Raw genomic sequence first — 21,960 nt, 5'->3', positions numbered from 1 at the left:
CCTTTTTGAGTGGTTTTTGTGAAGTTCACCGGGCAGTTAAACAAAGTTTAGGTGCTGTTGGATTATTTTTCCCATCGCAGCTTCTCTCACACTCCAGGTTCTTAGGTTTTAGCATATCACAAACCTTCCCCCGCCGTGCTCTGCAGCAGAAGGTGGATTATAGTACAGCAAAAACCAAGCATGAAAATGTAGAGGGAAAGCTCAGCTTCCACATGTAAATCAAGCCATGCCATTCCCCAGTGCGTGAAAGTCCGCACGCAACGATCTGGTGCGGCACCTGTAGCACGGCTTCACAGCGTGGGGCGAAAGCTCTTCGTGAGAGGTGACTCAAATGGCATCGGCGGGCTTCAACGCAGTTTGCATGTTTACTGAGAGATAATCCAGTAGTTTAGTTACCGGTCAGGGACACAGGAGATGGAGGAGCAAACGTTCCTTCCATCGCACATTTACCAATTGCAGGCAAGTCAAAGATGTCCTGAAGTGCCCAAAGACTGGCAGGGCCACGGTGGGATTTACCTGCCTCCATCCCAGTGTGTCACCATCAGAATATTCACGCCTAATCCTGTGGGCACCATATTTCTAGACACGCCCGAGGCGATGTGGTGCTGAGCAGTTCAGCAGTATCTCGGATGTCATTATCGCTGAGGTTCTCAGATCAGGCATTTCCCAAACGAATCCCCCTGAGGGCTCAGCCTCTACCAAACTGTAGCTCACAGCATCAGGGTCCACCCTGAGCCCGGGAACAGCCAATGCGTCCCGCTGGTGGCGTCCCATCCTTTCTGCATGGATACCTGGGAACAGGTGACCCGAACGAGTCCCTCGTAGGTGTGTGGGCTCGTACACCCTTAGCCAAGGCAGGTACTCCAGCAGCTGGAAAATGCTCCCAAAAAAACGTGGGCAACCACATCTAATGCACCCGGTCTGGTCCCAAACCCAAGCAAATGGCTCCAAAAGAATCTCTGACCCCTCTCAGCACGTGCCCTGGATAATATTACATTAACCCATGATGACCCTACCCTTCAAAATAGAAGAGCTTAGGATCCTAGGCTCACAGAATGGTTTGGGCTGGAAGGGACCTTAAAGATCATCTGGTTCCAGCCCCCCTGCCATGGGCAGGGGCACCTTCCACTAGACCGGGTTGCTCAGAAACCCCAACCAACCTGGCTTCGGCAATATGAAAAGACAAAAAAACCTCACCAAACTCATCAGATAACAGATCAGCTTCTCCCATGTCTGTGCTCTGACCAGGTAAAAACCACCACAGTCCAACCTGGCTGAACTAAAACGGGGCGTCTGCTCCCCCTGGGTGAGACCCAGCTGCCGGTCGAGCAGCCGAAGGGGAGCCGCGCAGCTGAGACGCCCAGCCCGGCAGCAGGCTGCGGCGGGGGATGCCGAGGAGCCCACCCCCCCCCCCCGGGAACGCTTCCCAGGTGCTGCTCTGGGAAACTCGCACCCAAGGGTTTACCTACGGCGCGATTAAAGGGGGTGAGAAAGACAGACCACCGGGCTGTCAATCAACTGAAGCGGCTTGACGCCGTTGTTCAGACCACTCCAGATACCCGGGATGCCTTGCGTGAATTCCCACCTGGATTTGGATGAGCTTTGTGAGCCTGCCCTGATTAAACACGCGGGTTTGCTGTGACAGGATGGGGTGGGGACCCGGGCAGGCCTGCGCCCCGCCGGCGTCTCCGCTCCTCTCCCTTCCCTGCCTACCAGCAGCCGTGCACCGCTTCGCTTCCAGCTGCAGGAGGGGCAGAGGAAGCAAGGAAAAGCGATTTAATGCACCCCATTTCCCAAGCATTTAAATAACTGAATTCTCTGTAGAAAGCAGTGCGTGGAGGGGCAGGGCATTAAGGTGGCTTTGAGTCAAGGTACAGCAGAGTAGCCTCAAGCAGAGGTAAGCCCATAATGGAAGATGCCATAGGAAGTAGATTCTAAATCTAATTCTTCCTGGGATACGTGCGGGAGGGCTCCTTGGTGGGGCGGCGCTATTTGCCTCCCGACCTCCCCGCTGTTGCTTCTTCCGTTAATGGGGTAAAGCAGTTAAATAGGTCGAAAAACCACCGTGCAAAACCTTTCTGAGCGCAGGGGAAGATGTTCTAAGCCATCCTATGGAATCAGTTGCAAAATTCTATTTTTTCTTTCTTCAGGACTCGGTGAAGGCAGTTAAACCAAACCAAGACCCACCGAGGAGAGGCTGGGATTACCCAGGGCAGGTTTGGCCCCAGCCTGCCTTTGCCAGCCAGAGACAGCAGCTCCCGCGGGCAAGATGGAGAAGCCGGTGATATTAAATTACATCCTAATTAAAAGCTGACTCTGCTTTCATTCACAAGGAAAAGTCACCAGGCTGCATGCATAGATGGACGATGGTTCATCCAGAAGTTAGGAGCGGTTTAATTATATGTGCATATAATATAAATGTGTTAGATAAATACTAACCCACTTTAACAGGGCCCTTTCTGCAGCATTACTCAGGTATATGAAAGCTCCACTGCTTAATTAAATGTGTTTTATTTGGGTAAAAGATGGACTCTTTATACAGTTAACAGGTGCCTTATTTTATAAGGTACTTTTCACTGTATTTTATGTTTTTTAAAAGCGGGAGTTTATCCCTTTAAAGGAACACTACTGTGATGAAACCTCTGCCTTTAAAATGCTACAAAGATAAGCCTGTGCAATTCAAGTGGAGGGAAATTTTAACCCTAATTTACCCTTCCCAGCTGGGCTGTTTGTCTTTTTAGGGCTTTGCTTTGCCAAGGCAACGACATTTCGGTTGTACTCCCCGGCCCTGGTTAGCTTTGTTCCCACTTGACTGCTGTAGCAGGGGCTGCTACATTTATCCTGCTCAAACTTCAGAGGCATCTGCACATCAAAAATAGCTCCCCCGGGGTTTGAGAAGCAAATCATTAAAACGTCTGTATTGACGGGCTTTCCCACAAAAGTACAGCTGAAACCGAAATTACTTGAGTCCTTCTTTCCAACACCTTTTCTAGAGCTGCAGTTTTAGACAAACAATGCCAGCAGCAGGGTGGGGTTACTGGAAATCAGGAGGATTCGTGCAGTGCTCTCCTACAGAACGGCAGTGCGCGAGCTCCGAGCTGGGGCTTGTCTGGAAAACCAAGGTGAAGACTCTCCCCTCCGGCCGCCGAGCAGAAGCTCTCGGCAGCTCACCTGATGGATGTATACGGACATTCACGGCTTTGCTCAGCTCTGCAATAAACCACCGACCCGCGAAGCCCCCAGATGGGAGCACCCTGTGACAGTCCCCTCCATCAAGCCACGCCTGGGATCGCCAGCTCTAATTACCAAGTGAAGCAGACAAACGGCCAAACTCAAGGAAGTTCAGAGGGTGGGATGCTGCAGCAAGCGAAAAAAGTCTCTACGGAAGCAGCCACCATCTGTGAGAGCAGCAGAGGAGCCCTGAGACGGCAGAGCCCCTTTGAGGAACAGCCTAGATTTTGTCAGCTACAGCCTTAGCCATCTGCGGGAGTTACGTGGGACCGCAGGCGCTACCCGCACCACGAGGAGCCGTTGCAGCCGGAGAAGCCGCTGAGCTCAGGGCTTTGGCACCGAGTTTTATTTCTGAGTGGGAAGGGGGCTGGCGGCTGTGCCAGCTCGTAGCCTGCAAGCCAGCTGTGAAAGAGCCCAAGAATGGGAATTTCTTGGGAAATACCCATCTTACTGGGACCTAGGGGGTCAGTAACTGAAAGAGCAATTGGTCCTCCAGCGATGGGTGACCTCCCTGGGCAGGGGAGGACACACCAGCACATCTCCCCACCCCAAGGTTCGGTACCACTTAACATCGAACACGTACCTGCCGGCATCGCAGCCGCACAGGCAGGCGGCTGGGCCAGCTGCGGGGTTGTGTCGGCGTCTCGGGCTCGCTGCAGAAAGCACAGGATTGCAACAGGGACTCAAAAGCATGTTTTTTGAGCAACATAACCCCCATTTTGGAGACAACCTGCAATAATAGCTCAGAAAAACATCAACCTTCCCGCCCGCCCCTTGCCCCAACACCGCCCGCTCGTAGGGCTCCTCCTGGCACCTTCCCTGCGGAGCCGTGTGCCCCGGGCCGGGGACGCCCAGGGAGAGCGATTGTGTTGGCTCATCACCCTTTGCCTTGCACTGCTGCAACGTCACTGCGTGCGCACCGACTTCGTAGAATCACAGAAGGGTTTGGGTTGGAAGGACCTTTAAAGCTCATCCAGTCCAACCCAACCCCCTGCTGTGAGCAGGGACATCTTCAGCTAGAGCAGGGTGCTCAGAGCCCCGTCCAGCCTGACCTGGCATGTTCCCAGGGATGGGGCATCCACCACCTCTCTGGGCAACCTCTTCCAGTGTTGCACCCTCAGCATAAAACATTTCTTCCTTAGGTCTAGTCTGAATCTACCCTTTTTTAGGCTAAAACCATCACCCCTCGTCCTAGCGCTACAGGCCCTGTTAAAAAGTCCATCCCCAAGACTTCAGCCCAAGGCCTGCACTAAGGAGCTAGAGCTGTTCCCGGTCTGCGGGTCGTGGGACCGGTGCCACGTGGGAGGGCAGACTGGATGGTTTTGGTGGCCAAGGGCTTCGCCCAGCCCCTCTACACGTTTTACTTACCAGAGCGCAGACCCTGCCAGCACACGATCGGGTTCGGTCCTTCTTAGAGCCGAGCTGCCGACAGCCTTCCCCGGTGTTTTTTCCGCTCACCCCGCTCGCTGCTCCGGGCTCCCGGCACCAAGATCCACACGACCGGCGGGAAGCACTGAAATCCTATGCCCCGTTGTGCCCGTCTGGCACAATTCTGGGGGCGGCAGCGCTCATCTGAAACCAGTTTGTAAACTTAGGGAGGCGTAGAGGTACCAGGTCTGCTTTTGGGGGGTCGTTTCCCACCCCCTTGCCAAGGGATTTGGTTGCTGAACACGGTGACCATGTCCTGCTTTCTGCTGGTGGGGCTTGGAAAGACCTCACACTGAATTAACGCCCCCCTCCGCCTCATTCCTATCAAGCGCTAATGGAAGGAATGGCGATTTAAAAAAAAAAAATAAATTTTAAAGCATTTTCCACAAGAAAATGAAGCTCTGAGCAGCGCTCAGAACCGCGGGGCATCTCACTGCACCCACCTGCTCCTTCCCAGGAAAGGCTGGTCCGGGGTTCTGCTTCCAGGCGCTGCTGGGGCGCTGACGGGACGGGGACCCCGCGGCCGGCAAGAGCCTCCCCTCCGGGCAAGCCTGGCTGCGCTGCCCGGCCCCGTCTCCGCGCCCTCGGAAGACGAACCGGTAACTCCTTCTGCGTCGATCTGTTTAATTTCCATTCCTCAATTTAAAAATAAAAAAAGCCACACTTCTTTAAAGCAGACGCCATCTGACCACTTTCCCCCCCGCTTCTTCCCATCCGCAGCCGCGCCTCCGTCTCCGACGCGCTTCACGGGTAACGGGCGTCAGCCCGATTAAGCCGGCGGGCTGGGATCAGGCGCGTGCGCGGGGGGCAGCCGGCCCGATCCTCATCTCTAGTAGCGACTGGGTTAAAGAAACGATTCCTAATATTCAATAAACGGCAGTTTTAATTTCTTCTTCATATATGATCTTAAAATGAGATTTTTGATTTTTTTATTTATTCCATAAACAATATAACAAAACTCAGCAAGTTAACAATATGACGTTTTCACCATACAGAGTCAGTCACAAATATTTAAAACCTTTGCAACAAGAACAACAAAACCCAAAATATTACAAGAATAATTTACAAGAGGATCTATAAAACAGCAAAGCGCTCACAAATTTTCCAGTTTCCTTTACACAATATCACTACACTCTTTCACAACATTTCTTTTTATTACAAAATTCCCAACAAAAGTTTAATTTTTTTCTTTGTATTTTGGTTTTTAAAACCAGAAACTTTTAAGTATACATCCTTTTATTAACACCCGAAGGTGCAAAAAAAGGGAAACCTCACACATACAAACACTTCACAGCACTTTTCTAAGAAAAATATACACTTACAAAATATTTTACAAATTGGCACACTTAAAAATATACAAGATTTTGTAGGCGTCTTAGAGTGATCCTTAAGAATTATACTTCAATTGACTCTACAGAATATTTATAAAGCTTATTCTAAAAGAAAAAAGGCAAATCATTTCCAAACATGTTAAAATTGCAGTGTAAAATGTGGAACAGAAATGGATATGTTACATTCATAAAAAGGGCCATTTAATAGTTCTTAAATGCTCAAGGGGGGGATAAAAGTTTTCTTTAGCACCATAAAACAGGAGCAACTTCCTAACGAGGTGCCTCTAGTTCTATGGAAGGGAACTCAAGGAGCAGTACATTCACATCTCTGGAGGCAGCAGTCGAAATGCCCCAGCCGGCGCCGCGGGCAGCGGAACAGAGCAGCTCCTTGGATTTCTACCCTGCTTCCCACTGGGAGTAAGAGACAAAAGGAGTTTAACTGGTACCTGTCTTTTGTGTGTGTGTGTGTGGTTTAGTTTACGTTTAAGTCTTCCCTTTGTGCTTTTGAAATGGACGTTTATCTAGCTAGCGAAGGGTGGTGGTGAATACCAATTTTATTTCTTGTTTCCTTTTGCACCAAGTGTTCAAAGGCTCAGTAAACGTGTCTGGCAACCCAAGCATCCTGCGAGATGGAGGGCATCCTCCTGCTTTAGATCCCAATTCCCTTAGATGGCTGTTACTCCACTGTCATTAGTGTCACTTGTTTACCTGAGAAACAGATTTGAAAAGCCTTGCTTCTACCACAGACATTGTACTTTGTTTATTTTATATTTTTTCTTTTTTTTTTCTTTTTTTTTTTTGCATTATTTCACACGCTGAAGAGATAAAGAGGCACATTCTCAAATAGATGTCAGCGGCTTGAACCATGCAACTTCCACTGGACCCCCTGGGAGCTGCATAGGCAAAGTCCAACGCACCGAGTTGAGAAAGTAAGACCGAGGGCCTGATCCTGCACCAACTGAAGTCCACGCACCTGATCCTCTTCTCACTTACACTGACTTCAAGGGAGTTTTTCTCGTGACTTAACAGCAACGGCCGGTTCCCATCCAGGAAAGCACTCAGCGAGCAGCGAGCTCCCACCTAAGTGCTTTGCTAGATCGGGACCTCAGGGAAAGAAGAACGTGGTCCAGCAGGTAAAGGATGAAAATGCTTAAAACGTCGTTATTTTGGTTCGTGGCTCATTTGAGCCAAAATGCCGAAAACGAAAAATAACCACAATCCTGACTGTTTAAATCAGCGAGCCGCCTAGCAATGGTTGCGCTGAAGCAACCGCCGCTGCTGAAGCCAGCCTTGGCTTCTCCTCTCCGCGCAGACCCGGCCGCGGCAGGACAGTGCAGCGCCAGCAAGGGGCAGCCCTGCGTGCTGCCGCCCTCCTCCTCCCGAAACACCTGGCTAAACCTGGTCCACACATCATTATTCTCAAGCCATTTTTTAAAAAAAAAAAAACCAACCAACCGACCCTCTTATGCTTAAAAAAAGAAAAGCAAGATGTAAACCTGGTAAGTTTTTTTTTTTTTTTTAAAAAAAAAGATTACTTAAATCCCCATCACTGGTATGTTTCTATTTACAAAACCTCTATATGCAAGTACCTCCAGCAAAACTATGGCCATTGCGGGTGGGCTGGCTACTGCTAGGTTGCTGTAGGGTTTCCTTCCGCAGGACATCCTCCGCACGGCGCAGTCGCCGCAGGGACACGGCTGCTTTGCCCGTAAGGCGGGAGCCCCGCGCTCCTGCAGCAGGGCGGCCAGTGCCCCCTTCCCCTGCTCGCAGGCACCTCCTGCCTCCAGCTGGGAGGTGGAGCGAGAGCCAGGGGCTCACGCTGAGCTGCCCCGTATGGGTCTGCTCTCGGATGGATTTTATGACCTTCCTTTGCAAGCGGATGGTTTCTGCTTCCTAATTTCGCTGCTGATTTTAAGTCACCCAAACCGCAGTGTGCCAGCACAGCGCGGCTTAGGAGAGGAGCATCACTGACACCGGTGCTCTCGCAGGGCGCCCGCGGGACACCGCCAGAGGTGGTGCGAAATAAAATAAAAGACATTTTAGAGGATGCTGCAGAATAAACGTGTTTTGTGTGGCTTGGATTAGTCGCCCCAAACAGCCAGGAGCCCAACGAGAAGGTACGGAGGAGGCTGGAAGTGCCCTGGGACTGGGCAAGAGGATGAGCCGAGGCGGGAGCCACCGCGGGGAGGCACGGGGAGCCCCGGGGTGTGCGGATGGTGGGCATGGACGGATGGGACCGACATCCCGCTCCTCCCACAGCTGGGAGCAGCGCCATGAAAAGCAAAATTTAACCAATACTGACAAGAAGGGCAAGTGGAAAAGGCGAGCTCGTACGGCAAGGAATGAGGCAAAGGCGGGAAGTGATGAAAACCTTGAGGTAGCGATAGGCAGGTGGAGATGAGTTTTAGGAAAGCAACCTTCAAGCTATTCAAGGAGTTAGTCAATAGGACCCCTGGTAAACTGCCCTCAAGGACAAGGGAGCAGAACGGAGCTGGCAGATCTTTAAGGATGCTTTCCATAGAGCGCAAGAGCTCTCAATCCCCAGGTGTAAGAAATCAGACAAGGAAGGCAAGAGACCAGCGTGGCTCAGTCGAGACCTGCTGGCCAAACTAACGGGCAAGAAGGAACTGCACAGGCAGGGGAAGCAGGGACAGGTACCCTGGGAAGAGTACAGGGACACTGCCCGGTTGTGTAGGGACGGGGTCAGGCGGGCCAAGGTGTGGATGGAGCTGGACTTGGCAAAGGGTGCAAAGAAGAGTAAGAAGGGCTTCTACAGGTACGTCAGCCAGAAGAGGAAGGTCAAAGGAAGCGTACCTCCCCCGCGGGCCAGACTGGCAAAGTGGTAACAACGGATGAGAAGGCAGCTGAGGTACTCAACAACCTTTTTGCCTCAGTCTTCACCGGCAGCCTCTTCCCACACGTCTCGAGTGGATGGACCGCAAGGCAGGGACTGGGGGAGCAACGTCCCTCCCGCTGTCAGAGAAGACCAGGTTCGTCACCACCTGAGGAACCCGAACATACAGAATTCTCTGGGACCTGACGAGATGCATCCAGAGGCCTGTGGGAATTGGCAGATGTAGTTGCCGAGACACATTCCGTGAGATTTGAAGTCATGGCAGTCAGGTGAACCCCCCGGTGACTGGAAAAAGGGAAACGTTGCACCCATTTTCAAAAAGGGTCAAAAGGAGGATCCTGGGAACTGCTGACCTGTCGGCCTCACCCTGTGCCTGGGAGGATCATGGAACAGATCCTTCTAGAAGCCATGCTAAGGCACATGGAGGACAGGGAGGTGATTTGAGACAGCCGGCATGGCTTCACCAAGGGCAGGTCCTGCCTGACCAGCCTAATGGCCTTCTGTGACGGAGTGACCGCATCAGTGGAGACGGGAAGGGCTACAGATGTCATCTCTCTGGACTTCTGCAAGGCCTTTGACACAGTTGCCCACCTCATCCTTCTCTCTAAATCAAAGAGATATAAATTTGATGGGGGGACTGTTGGATGGATGAGGAATTGGTTGGATGGTCGCATCCAGAGGGCAGTGGCCAACAGCTCAATGCCCAGATGGAGATCAGTGATGAGTGGTGTCCCTCAGGGGTCCGTACTGGGACCAGTGCTGTTTAGCATCTTCATCAGTGACACAGACAGTGGGATCGAGCGCGCCCTCAGCAGTCTGCAGATGACGCCGAGCTGAGTGGTGCAGCTGACATGTCTGAGGGACGCGATGCCATCCAGAGGGACCTGGACAAGCCTGAGAAGTGGGCCCATGTGAGCCTCATGAGGTTCAACAAGGCCAAGTGCAAGGTGCTGCACCTGGGTCGGGGCATCCCCCGGTATCAATACAGGCTGGGGGATGAAGGGGCTGAGAGCAGCCCTGCAAATAAAGACTTAAGGAAGAAATGTTTTATGCTGGGGGTGCTGAGACACTGGCCCAGGTTGCCCAGAGAGGTGGTGGATGCCCCATCCCTGGGAACATGCCAGGTCAGGCTGGATGGGGCTCCGAGCACCCTGCTCTAGCTGAAGATGTCCCTGCTCACTGCAGGGAGGTTGGACTGGATGAGCTTTAAAGGTCCTTCCAACCCAAACCATTCCATGGTTCTGTGAAGATCAAGACAGGAGGGCAAATGGTTGGCTCAAGGCAATTTCTGAGCTTTGGGGTCAATCGGCAGAGAGATCACTTTTTCAGCTACAGAGAAGGGCCCGTGCCACACCACGAGGGATCTGGGCTCTTTAGCATCTCCCTGGTCAGAGATCACTGGGGAGGACAACTGAAGACGGCAGCGAAATTGGAGCAACAGAAGGACTGAAGAAGAGAGCAAAAAGGCAGTTGGTATTTGTGATTAACACTGCCCTGAAACACCTAGCTGGGTATTCATGGATTTCCAAAATCTAGTAAAGTAGTCGATACATTTTATGCCTTATATTCATGCCCTATTGCACATTTCTTGAATGCAATAACTATTGCTATCTGGTTCAGTACAAGGTATTTTATTACAAGTCCCATATTCATAATATTAATCACAACAAGCACAGTGCAGGCCAGTCAAAATGTGCTTTCAAACAATGGTTCTGGGTCAAAAAGAAGGGCTGTGCCACATCCCAGCCCTGGACCTGACCTGTCTCCGTCGGAGCAGCAGCCTGAACATCCGAAAGGAGGGAGCTAGCAGCCCCTCCTCCTGCAGCACGTGGGAGAAATGCTGAAAAAACGGGCTATGGCCGGAGCTTGTAGTATCTGATGACCCTATGAAGAGAAAAGACAGCTGCTGGGGAAGCAGGGGAGAGCATGGTGGCTGCAGGAAAGCCAAATGCCCAGGGGTGGGGCCCGATAGCACAGCTCTGTCTCCAAAATAGATCCCGAGCATCTTCTGGGTCTCCCTCCTGGAGCCAGAGCCGGGGTGGGATGCTGCACCCCGCTCCCACCTGCGGGGTACCCAGGGACCGGTCTCATCCGGAGCAACTCCCTCTGGGCAACACCAGCATTTCATTTTTTCATGGAATAAATGAACTTATAGGATGGTTTTCAGAATTGCTTTTTTTTTTTTTTTCAGGCTTCCTTCTTTCATCTATTAAATGCAATGCAATTACTGTGCTGTTCTCTCTGGGATTGCAGAGCTGAGCCTAAGCTATACCTCAAGATCTGCAAACGCTGAAAACATTTTGAGTCTAAATCCACACTTTGCAACTCCAATTTTAAGTATTCGGTCTGCTTTTTTGCTAAATTAACTTAAAACTCTTCTGCTGTTTTGCCTTGCACGTGGGCGGAAAAAACCCTCTACTTTTAAAGAAACCCGAGTCTAGTCCTGTCCTCTGCGAAAGACCACCTCTATGCTCAGGACCGTGTCGAGACCGTGATCCGTCCAACTGCTATTAAGGCTCCTCTTCCTCATCGTTTTCTATTGCATAAACGCATCCAAGCCTCGCACCCCACCGCTCCCGATAGCTCCCAGTTAGCAGGGCTCTTGCATATCAAGGTTTTGTAAGAAATCAGCAGCAAAATGCACAGGCTCTCAGTTGCACAAGGAAAATAGATATTTGTTGGGTTTGTTATCCTCTTGGAGGGCGAGGGTGTGGTGAGTAGGGTTACAAATAAGGCCTTTTGAGAATACATTTAGCATTCAATACTTAACGCTGTCTTAATAAAGTCCAGTCATGTATGATCCGGCCCTGATTGGTGAGATCGCAAATAGCTCCGTTTTTTGTTTCTTTTCTTAGCTTATGAACTGAATCAAATAAAAGGTTCAGAGTTGTATTTAAAACTGATGACTTTGCTTTTGAAAGTTCAAACTATATTGGCATCGCAAGGTTAGACATTTAGGAAACACCAAAGCTATGATAGGAGAGCGCTTTTGACAGGCTCTGCATCGAAAATGTTTAAGAAACTACTCAAAGGAAAAGTAAATAGCAATAAATGTATGAAACGTATTAGTTCTGTTTTTATAACTATTTTAGAATTTATCCCAGGTTCTTATAAAATATATAAAACTGAGATACAAAGAATTAGCAATGTAACTTTGCATTTCAAATGATCTTCGGCTACAGGTTTTGCTTTAAGAAAACAGACACTTGAAAAGCAGCTGTTCTGTAGTCTCTAGATGCAGACACTTGAGTTCCTGGCAAACTTACCGTCAGTGGTTTTCTGAACTCCTCCACCATTTCAACTCTCTCCTACAATGAAACTCAACATTTCACCATTACGTTTCTCTGCTCATGGTTTCAAAGAGAGGACATTACCATTTCCCAGCATCGGTTTCAAAGTTCCTTTTTTCTTTTTTTTTTTCCCCTTTTTTTTCCTTTTTTTTTTTCCTTTTTTTTTTTTTTTTCCCTTTATGAGCTTTAAACCACAGGGTGAATCCATGAAATGAGGTAAGTAAATTTGGCACACTTTTAGTCATGTCCATAAAACTTTTGGTAAGTTGTATAAGTGAACAATATCGTTTTCATCGTGAGTTACAGGTGCTTTCAAAGGGGGGTGGTTAGTACTTAACAACTGGAATGTTTCTAGTAAAACCAAAAGGCATAGCTGCAGAAAACACTCACAACCCAATGTTGATAGAGAAGTAAAAATATATACAATACAGTCACTTGTTCATAGTTTGGCACAATTTTTTGTTGTTGTGGGTCATAGTGCATAAACTACTGTACAACAGTATGACTTTTAAAACAGTCTTTCACAGAGAATACCAGATTAGGTTTGCTTTCAAATAATAAAATTCCCACAATTTCAAACTCTTCATTTCAGCACTTACATTTCAACATACCACAAGGCAGATTTCGAAAAGGAGCCGATGGGGAAAAAAACCCCCCAACCGAAAAAAAAAAACCAAAAAAAGAAAAAGAAACAAACATCAACCGTCTTTCTAGAAAAGGGAGTCTCTTCTTCAAATACAGGAAAACCCAAAAATGTTGTTTCTGCTTTAAGAAGAATGGAGTCTGATTCCCTGCAGGAAAAAATCAAACATTTGATGCCATCTTAGTTAGCTCGTCTGGAGTCACCACGACGGAGCGTACGCGCTAAAGGCGGGCGGGTACAGAAGATGCAGCTTTAGATGATGCAGGTTAGGAGATAAACAGCAGAGGGGGCCAGAAAGCACTCAAAATTGCCACGTGAAGCTCAATTAGGAACGAGTTCTCATTTGCAAAGTAAAGAGCCTTTACGTTTCGAGATCTTGGCTTTTGGATGCATAACCTCTTTTTTTTTTTTTTGTGGTTTATTTTTTACAAAATGTTCCAAAAAAAAAAAAAAAAAAGTCTTTCCTCGTCAAAATCATTAAAAAGAGCATGTAATCATGTGGTTCCCGCCCCCCCCCCAATAAATAAGTAATTAAAAACTGAAGAAGCCAAACAGCAGAAAAGAGTAGCCTTGTTAGTTGTTTTAACCCCAGCCAAGCCAGAAAATTGGTCATTCTTTTAGGTAGCTTGCAAGTAATAAGTATTTTCATGCATTTAAAAAAAAAACCAACCCCAAACTAAAAACCCAAACGAAAAAAAAAAACCAACCCCAAAACCCAAAACCAACCAAAACTGTGAAAGGGGAACGTCTTTTTTTTTGTTGTGGTTTTTTTTTTGTTTGTTTTTTGTTTTTTTTCATGCAACTTTTGCTTTCAGGAAGGAAAAACTGAGGAACAGCGGGCTTAGCGGGTGGGAGGGAGGTTAAGGGGCATTCCAGCCAGTTTGGTGCAGCATTACCTCAGTTTCTCAAAAGCAGCTGTCACTGGGGGGTCCTTGTGGGGCTGTTCGCGGTCCGTTCGCTTTATTTTACAGTTCTCATCCCTCAGCGATTTCGAACTGGATTTATGACGGTAGAGTTTTTTATGGGTAGGTCCGTTATTGCCTAAAGTGCTCAGGTTACTATAGTTTTTATCAAAAAAGGGAGCGTGAATGTCCGTGGTGTACCCGGTTGAGCAGTTGGGGCGACCGGGGTCACAGGTTGCAGCTTTGCTGTTTTTGTTTGAGCCCTTGTTGTTCGACTTGTGGTTCTTCGCTGCTCCCGGTGAGCTGCCGTTTGCCTTCTTCTTCGACTCTTGGGATGTCCCTGCCAAAATTTTAAGAGTTTTTAGTTTCAGGCTGTTGGACTCCGGTGACCGGAATATGTCTGGAACGCTGTTGTGGCCAACAGGCCCCCACAAGGGCTCGATGGAGGCCATCATAAACCTCTGGACGTCCGCCATTCCCGACGCGATGTTGGACAGGATGTTGGAAGGTTCCTCAAACTCCCTCTGATCGTCGTCCAGGAGGCTGGTGGCGTTGCCCAGGCTCGTTTCCGACCAGCCCGTGCCCCCCTCTTTTCCCAGTGCCCATTCTCCGGAGAGCCCATTGTGCTTGCCCAGTTTCACCCCGGCTGGGCTGCAATGCTGAGCGCTCTCGGCGAGGCCCTTGGTGGTGGTGGTGGCCGCGTTGCTCAGCTGGTTGACCACCCTGCCGCCAACGGCTGGAGCCTTCTCGCCGTTGACTCCCGCCACATTTTTCCCTTTCCTGGCAGATTTCGGCGCCTGTCTGGTGTTTTTCCCTTGTGGCTTATCGGTTCCTTTGTTGGTTTTGGGCGATTTTTTCCGGGTGGCTTTCTGGGAAGAGCTTTGGTTTGTACCCACATTCTTGCTGGATGAACTTTTCCTCTTCGATTTTGACACTTTGCTATTGGTGCTAATTTGACCAGATGGCTCATTAAATGTTGACAAGCATGGACTCTTTTCGAGAAGGCTGACAGAATCTTCATCATTGAACATATGGAACTGGAACTGGTGATTATTTAAAGCAAACCCATTATCTGCCTGATCCTCGGTCTGCAGGACCCCGCAGTTCCACTTGACCTTCTCGGAGCTGTTGAGGGCGGCCTGGGGGCTCTCCTGAAAGCCTTTCAGGGTGCCCAGGGGCTTGGTGTCAGAGCCAGCTATCTGCGGGGACAGGTTGGGAGTGTCCGGAGGGGACATCTCCGAAAGCGACGACTGGCGGAACTTATCAGGCGTGAAGTTGGAAATGTCTAAAAGGTCCGTGGACTCCTTCAAAGGAGTGATTTCGTCTATGCTCTGCTGGATCACTAGCTTGGGACTGCAGTGGGCCAAGAAATCGTCATTAATATCATCCTCGCCGTCCTTTTCGCAAGACTTTAAACTTAAAGAACTGTAATTGCTAGAACTAACTGACAATGAACCCACTGAATCAAAACTAATGAGCCTGCCATCATCTGTACTTAGTGTACCTCGCTGGAAATGAAAGCGCCCCTCTCCATTATTAAAATGACATGACTGATAAGAATCATCAGACTGCACTTGTTGGCTATCTGGCATGTAATTTTTTTGGTATAGCAATTTGCTGCTATTCAGATTGACTTGAGTGTATCCAGAGGCGGGGAGGCCGTCTGCACCCGTGGCACCGCCGCTGCCGCCGCCGCCGAACTCGCTCGGCAGCGCGGCCGCCTCCCGCATGTCGCCGGGGAAGTCCTGGCGGTTGCTGCCGGCAGCTTTGCCGGCCGGCCACATGCTACCGAAGCTGCTCTGCTCCATCTCCAAGTGGCCGGGCGACTGCTGCAGCTCCGACTCGGAGGGTGGGGAGAGCACGCAGCTCTGCGCCGGCTGCAGAGCCGGGAAGGGCTTTTCTGCCGGGACGATGCTGGGGAGCGGGTGCTGCTGCTGCTCGGAGGGGTGCTGGGCGAAGTATGAGATACCGGTGTTGCTCGACAAATCAGAAGCATCTAACAACGTCTGCAGATACCCTCCGGGGATCAGGGGTACATTGGTGGTGATATTAGCAGATGGCAGAGGCTTGTCTGAAGAGGAGGTGGATGGTAGGAAAGGAGAATTTTTAGCAACCTTATCCTCGTGGCACTCCGGGAGATGGGAGCTGTCTGAAGCACAAGGAGCGTTTTCGTCCTTCAGACGCGCTGCAGAGTCCTGGTTTTCCAGCACCGGGGAGCCCTCCGCTGTACTGGTAGCAGCTTTGATCTTCTTGCACTTCAACCTGGCTTCACTTTTGAATTTGATTCTGCGGAGCACTTTCCTCTCTGTCCCCTTGTGCTCCCGTTCCTGCGATTTGCATTTCACGGCGGCGATGCCCGTGATGTCATTTACGTGTAATCCGTTGGCACAGCTGGGGGTGGCGATGGCTAACGCCGGCAGCCCTTTCAGGCCCGCGTCCTCTTTACTGCTGCAAGGCTGCTTGTGATCAGAGGAGCAAGAGCCCAGCTTGTTCACTGATTGCTCGATGGCTTTAATTCTTTGAATCCGGTGCCTGTTTGCTAGCTTGCATTTTCGCTTCCGTGGGTGAGGGAGGAACGAAGCATCTGAGCCGTTAAGATAGAAATTCTGCTTGTGGTAGAGAGACGATCTGAGCAAATCCAGCCGGCTCTGCTGCCTCTCTTGCCAGAAGCCCTTCAGTGGGGCTAGCTTCTCGTATTTGCTGAGCAGCTCCTCGTTTAGGGTAACAGTTGTCTCGTTGGCATCCACTTTGCTGAGCTTCACCAGCATATGCTTTTCCCCTTTAAACCTGTTAATGATGATGTACTTGATGATAACGGGGGGCTCCTTGCGAGAGACTTTTCGCCGTTTCTTGGGGCACCACTCGTCATCGTCCTCTTCCTTGGGCCCATCCGGGAGCCACTCCTTCTTGTCCAGGATCTTCTCGTTCTCAATGGAGTCCACATCGTACAGGTAGTCGTCGCTGTATCGCACTTTCCTCTTCGCCCGCAGCCCGTAGTTCTGCTGAATGAAGGAGCCGGAGTGGTCGCGGGACAGGTACCGGCTGCAGTCCTTGATATCCCGCAGCACGTCGTAGGAGGAGTCTGTGCAAGTGCTGTCGTCGCTGAACTCCCCGGAGTCCTCCGTGGAATTCACCGAGTCCAAGAAGTGGCTCCGCTTGGAGCCCACGTACTGCACTATCTCCGTGCTGTTGCAAGATTTATTTAAGGCAGCTTTCTCCTCCTCCTCGCCGTCCTCTTCCTCGCCATCCTCTTCCTCCTCCCCCCAGATGATGCCTTCCTCAGATTTGAATTGAGAAGGGTCGGCGGCACCGCCGGGCCCCCTTTTCAGGGTGCTCCTGCTGTCCCTTTTGGTGCAGTTGCCGAACACGCTGGGGAAGAAGTTGAACTGGGCGTCCTCCTGAAGGGTGGTGGTCTTCTCCCGCACGTTATCCTGGAAAGATTCGTATCTAATCTTTAGGGAGCAGACATCGCTTCCCAAGGTGGAATCGTCGTCATCAAACATGTAATTATCCACGTCTTCCTCGGAAAACAGATTTACAGAAAGCTCATTTTTGGAGCAGAGGTCAAGCAGCTCAATTTTACTTTCACTAATGAAAGATTCAAAATAGCCCCATTCCTGGTTGGGATTTGTTAGTAAAGGTTCCTCACCATTGCATTTGTCTAATAGTAATCCCTCGTAATAATTTTTCTGAGTGGGGTCCTCTGAATCACTGTCAGATTTTTCTGCATCTCTTTTGTCCGCTGCCCTCGATTTATGCATAGGGAAGCTTAAAAGCTGGTCTGAAAGCAGTTGATCCCCATATCTCATGGTTTCTCCTGTGCTCATGCAGTGAATCCCTATATCAGAGACCGAACAGGTGTCATAATCCCTATTTATATCCCCCACTTTCAAGCTTATTCCCGGCTCTGCATCAATGCCGTCCTTTGATTCAATAAAGCAGCCCAGACAGGTCCGGCTTGGCTGCATCAAGCAGTCGCCCGTCAGCGCCGACATGCCTCCAGGCTCCATCATGGTGAAGGGAGCCTTTTCGCAGTCACCCGGCAGCGACCAGGAGCTCATGCCCTTCGTCACGCAGGACGTGAGGGAGATGGCGTGGGCGGAGGAGTCATCCGAGGCGTGCTCGGGGACATCCGTGAGCCTCAGAGGCGACGGGGGGCTCAGCAAGCAGGCCTTCTTTGAAGTCAGGGGAGGCAGCGCCCGGTGGCACGCGTGGTTTTCCTTCTGAGCTGTCGTCAAGGCTGAGAACGTGACCGCGGCCTCGGCAGCGGTGCAAGGCCTCTCATCGCCATCCAGGGCGTGCGATTCTGGGGGGTGGGAAGGAGAAGGGAGGGAGAAAGGAAAGGAAAAGAGAGAGGGTTTACAACCCTTGCAGTTCTGCTCGGGCTCGCCACCCCGCTCCCCTGCTCCCCGGCGTTCGGTGGCGACCTTTCCCAACGGCTCCTTTGGGAAGCGGCAGAACCCTTCCCGCGGGAGCGCGATCCTTCCCTTCTGGGTCTAATCAACGTGGTGATGTGCAGGGAAGGGAGAGGTAAACACTCTCCCCCTTGCAGCCAGCTGGAAGAAGTACAAGAGTATGTCTAAAAAACCAAAACCATCCGTTCCTTCCTCCTCATATACATACCGTTACCTGGATACTGCCTTTCAAATCTGACAAGGTTATTAAAAAACAAAACAAGCCTAATAAAACTGTTCCCATTAACGCTGAAAAAAAATTAATGGAAAAATAAGATTCTTAAAGAAACAAAGTATCCCCCCCTGCGGTGTCTGCAGCTTAAACGTACCTGAACTGCACTACTGCCCGAGAGCCAGAAAGTTACGGCTATTTTTAAAAACCCAGGAGACTTTTTGTCACTGTCCCCGCCGAGGGAAAGTGGAAGGTAACACAGAGTTTAAAGCAATTGTTAGAATTATTGTGGGTTTCGCCATTCTTCCCTCATCTCTAAAAGTGCCTTTTTAATAATGTAAAGATTTTTTTCTTTAACCTAAGGATTTTTTATTTTTACCTCGTCGCGCTCTTTTATGGCAGAATAAAGTTACGAATATACTTTTATCTGACTTCTGGCTCAGTGGACAATATGGCCCTTGAAATTTAAATACAATGTCTTTTCATCCATGAACACGCTCTGATATCTTTATATTAAAAAAAAAAATACACCAACGTGCGCATTCACACCGGCCAAAACCTCTGCCGACTCAGAGCTGAGCCCGGTGCTTTTGTAGTGGCTCACGTCTTACCTTTTGGTGGCTCCGCTGAAGGCTTGGGGGGGCGAGAGTAGAAGCAGCGCAGGCTTTCCGAGGAAGGACAAGTGCCTTAAAATGCCACTGGAGCACCAGGCTCCAGCAAGAAATGGGGCATCCGAAGGGATTTGGCAACTACGCGGTTGCTGGGATCCTCTGCGACAAGTGCTTTTATTCAAATCTGATAGAAAAGCAAGCCTCCTCCCGCCCCTACGCCGACCTACACCGGCCGCTCAGGGAAGGTTCATGTAGGCACACGTACCACCGGCACGATGAAATGCCCACCGCGCCGGTACTGCCGAGCAGAGCGAGGAGCCGGGCTCCCACCTGCGGGTGGGCGATAGGAAACGGAGCGGGACGGGATGGAGGGTGGCCTGCCCACGCCAAGCGTAAAACTGAGAGGAGGTCAAAATCCCCCAGATCTCATCCCAAAAGCTCCCAGCACTTTTGTGCTGCTGGGGGCCTTAGGGAGAGGTCTCTAAGGACTTTACACATCAAACCAGAAGCGCAATGCATTGCCTGTAAACATCTTCAACACGCGTGGCTTGGAGAAAACCAGGCTGACTTGCTTGAAATCTGTGCTGCTTCCCTTCCCTCAAAAAGGGTTAAAAAAAAAAAAAAAAAGCTGATTCTTGAGTCCCTCCCACCAGTTTTTAGATCAGAAATGCAGAGGTGGTATCTTTTTCCTTAAGCACCAAAACAAATTAACCAGTGCAGTTCCACTTCAGAAGTAAAATAAAATAAGAATCAGCTTGGAGCTGACAGGAAGCATGGAAAATGTGAGGATAAAAGAAGAATGCCTGTGAATGCTGTAAGACTCAAAAAAGGGGGAGGTAGAAAGCTAAAATTCAATTTCAAATGTTGCATTCAATACAGAGATGTCATTATATAAAATAAACTCTCTCTGGGTGTTTCGTTAGATTTATACTTGTATAAGTGAACTGAACTCCTGTGAAATACAAATGCCAAAACTTGATTTTCTAGGGCTTGTATCATCCTAAAATCAGGCACACGGTCAACTGATGCTTCAAAGTAAACAATACTCCAAAAGACTACAGTTAAGAAAGAAAACGCTGGAGAAGCGAAAACACCTTTCCTGCTTTAACTCAACAGCCATCCAAAAGCAGGCGGGCAGCCTGAAGGGAAAAACACTGAACCATCCTGCTGTCAGTCAGCTCCGAAGGGAGGCCAGTCCCCAGCTGGGCACTGCAGCAGCCCAAGGGCGGCTCTGGACTCACCGCAGCCGGCACCCGCTCATAGGGTGAGGGGAGGCGAAAAGCATCAGCCCCATCCCCGGTGCCACCGACGGGGAGGTGGTGGCATCAGAGCTACTCGCTGGCTCACTGCTTTGGATTCAGCAGCAACTCCTACACAACAATGTTTAATTAAAGTGCTTTTTAAGCCCTGTTTAATTGAATTTCACGGAAGTGGTATCAGGTTCTGGAAATCACCCATCTTTACCGAGCAGGTAAGCACTGATTTTACTGCCTATTAGATTAAACAAGGGGGCCGAGGGTAGAAAATCTTGCAGCTCCAGCAGCTGTCATCAGCTGCGGCTTTACGACGCGTAGTCGTGAAGGAGATGGACTGACAAAGACAGATACCTCCAAAATTACATCGCAGGGGCGAGCGCAAGCGTACGCTTCGCCTGCCTCCAGCACATGTTGCGGGATCCTCACGCGCACCTGTGTGTCTGGAGTCACTCTACGTTTTTGGTAGTGAAGAGCAACAACATTTGACTCTGTGCACTCTTGCTGGAGTAAACCTCGTTTTTTAGGAGACAGAAGGATTTGAACATACAAGACATCAGAGGAACAAGTCCTCGATATCTAACAGGGTCAAATTTATATAAATATATATACATCAAGATTTATAGGCCAATACAAAATGTAAAAAGCCATGACATTAAACATAAAAACACAGTGAAGAATGAAAATGTCAAGCTCTGCCTCAACGCTGGACTGCCACTGCATCTACTGCGGCTAGCGACTAAAGTTCAAATGACTTGAGAAATTGCTCAGAGGGATATTTCCATCAGGTTTTCAGGCACCAGAGCACTGTTACTCCTAAGCAGTTATTGCCTTTGAAAGCAAGTATGGAATCGATTAAATAGATACAACATCAGGCGTTTGGGGCAGGCTGCTGGAAGGGGCTGATCCTTCCCCACCGACGTCAATGGAAGCTGGAATGACTTGGTGGCTCCCAGCAGCATGACTGCGGCCAGCGGCACCCGTGCGTGCACAGAAGCGGTGCTATGGGCCAGGGCATCCCACGTGCTGGCTGATGGGCCACACAGAAAAGGCAAAAACGAGCTCACAAGCCCGACCTTCCCTTTCCCTGGGTGCTAATCTGGGTTTGTTTCTTCTACCCATTCTCTAATTTCTCCCCAGTTTGTAGGGACTAAGTACCCTTCAGTCAAATATTGCTGGGATTGGCTAGCGGGTTCATAAGTAATTGCAACGGGATGGAACGATTCCCAGCAGACAGAAGGGCCACCTAGTCTTGTATGACTTTTTTCCCTAAGAAGCTAAAATCCATAATTCAAACTGCACGTGCACATAAACATTTCCAACCATGCATATGCATGGGCAAAAGCCGTACTTGCTACGACCTAAAAAGGTATAGATTCACAGCTGGAGTGACGTCTGTGCAGAGAATACCCACTTACCCTACTGCTCCACATTGCAGAGATACCTGCAAACCGCTAAAATTAAATATGGGAAAGGAATTAGGGAAATAAGTTCGCTTGCAAGTTGTTGCTGCTCCCTCATGTACTGTAATTAAGTTCCTTACCATTTTCTTTCACCCCATTAATCAGGATAGTTTCTTGGTCTTCTGAGGCACAATCCTGCTCTTGTTGGTCATCCATCAATTTAACCTCTTTCTGTTCACTCCATGCCCCACTGCATCTGGCCAACCTGCACATTTCCAGAAACATAACCACAGTCAGTACAATTCCCAGAATCAGCTCAAGGAACCGTGAATAAAAAATAACAACAATAAGAAACCCCTGCACAACCTCCCATGCTCACCCTTACCCT

At 49.7% G+C, this 21,960-nt stretch overlaps 1 protein-coding gene across 2 annotated transcripts in view; it reads right to left on the bottom strand.

Annotated features, from left to right (window-relative positions):
• Positions 1 to 5,539: 5,539 nt before the first annotated feature.
• The window catches only part of NEXMIF (neurite extension and migration factor), a 175,051-nt gene continuing 158,630 nt past the window's right edge, over positions 5,540 to 21,960 (bottom strand). For both annotated transcript variants that reach the window (XM_075106264.1, XM_075106265.1), the window contains 3 exons: positions 21,713 to 21,837; positions 13,674 to 17,985; positions 5,540 to 12,925 (listed from right to left, as the gene is read on the bottom strand). In XM_075106264.1, the coding sequence (XP_074962365.1) occupies positions 12,730 to 12,925; positions 13,674 to 17,985; positions 21,713 to 21,788 (4,584 nt within the window). In that variant the 5' untranslated portion in view covers positions 21,789 to 21,837 and the 3' untranslated portion in view covers positions 5,540 to 12,729. The remainder of the gene's footprint in view (positions 12,926 to 13,673; positions 17,986 to 21,712; positions 21,838 to 21,960) is intronic.

Source organism: Phalacrocorax aristotelis, chromosome 11 (genome assembly GCF_949628215.1).
Source record: "Phalacrocorax aristotelis chromosome 11, bGulAri2.1, whole genome shotgun sequence".
Classification (NCBI taxonomy): Eukaryota; Metazoa; Chordata; class Aves; order Suliformes; family Phalacrocoracidae; genus Phalacrocorax; species Phalacrocorax aristotelis.
Note: the sequence above shows the minus strand (reverse complement) of the source record. Positions and strands in the feature narration are given on the sequence as shown.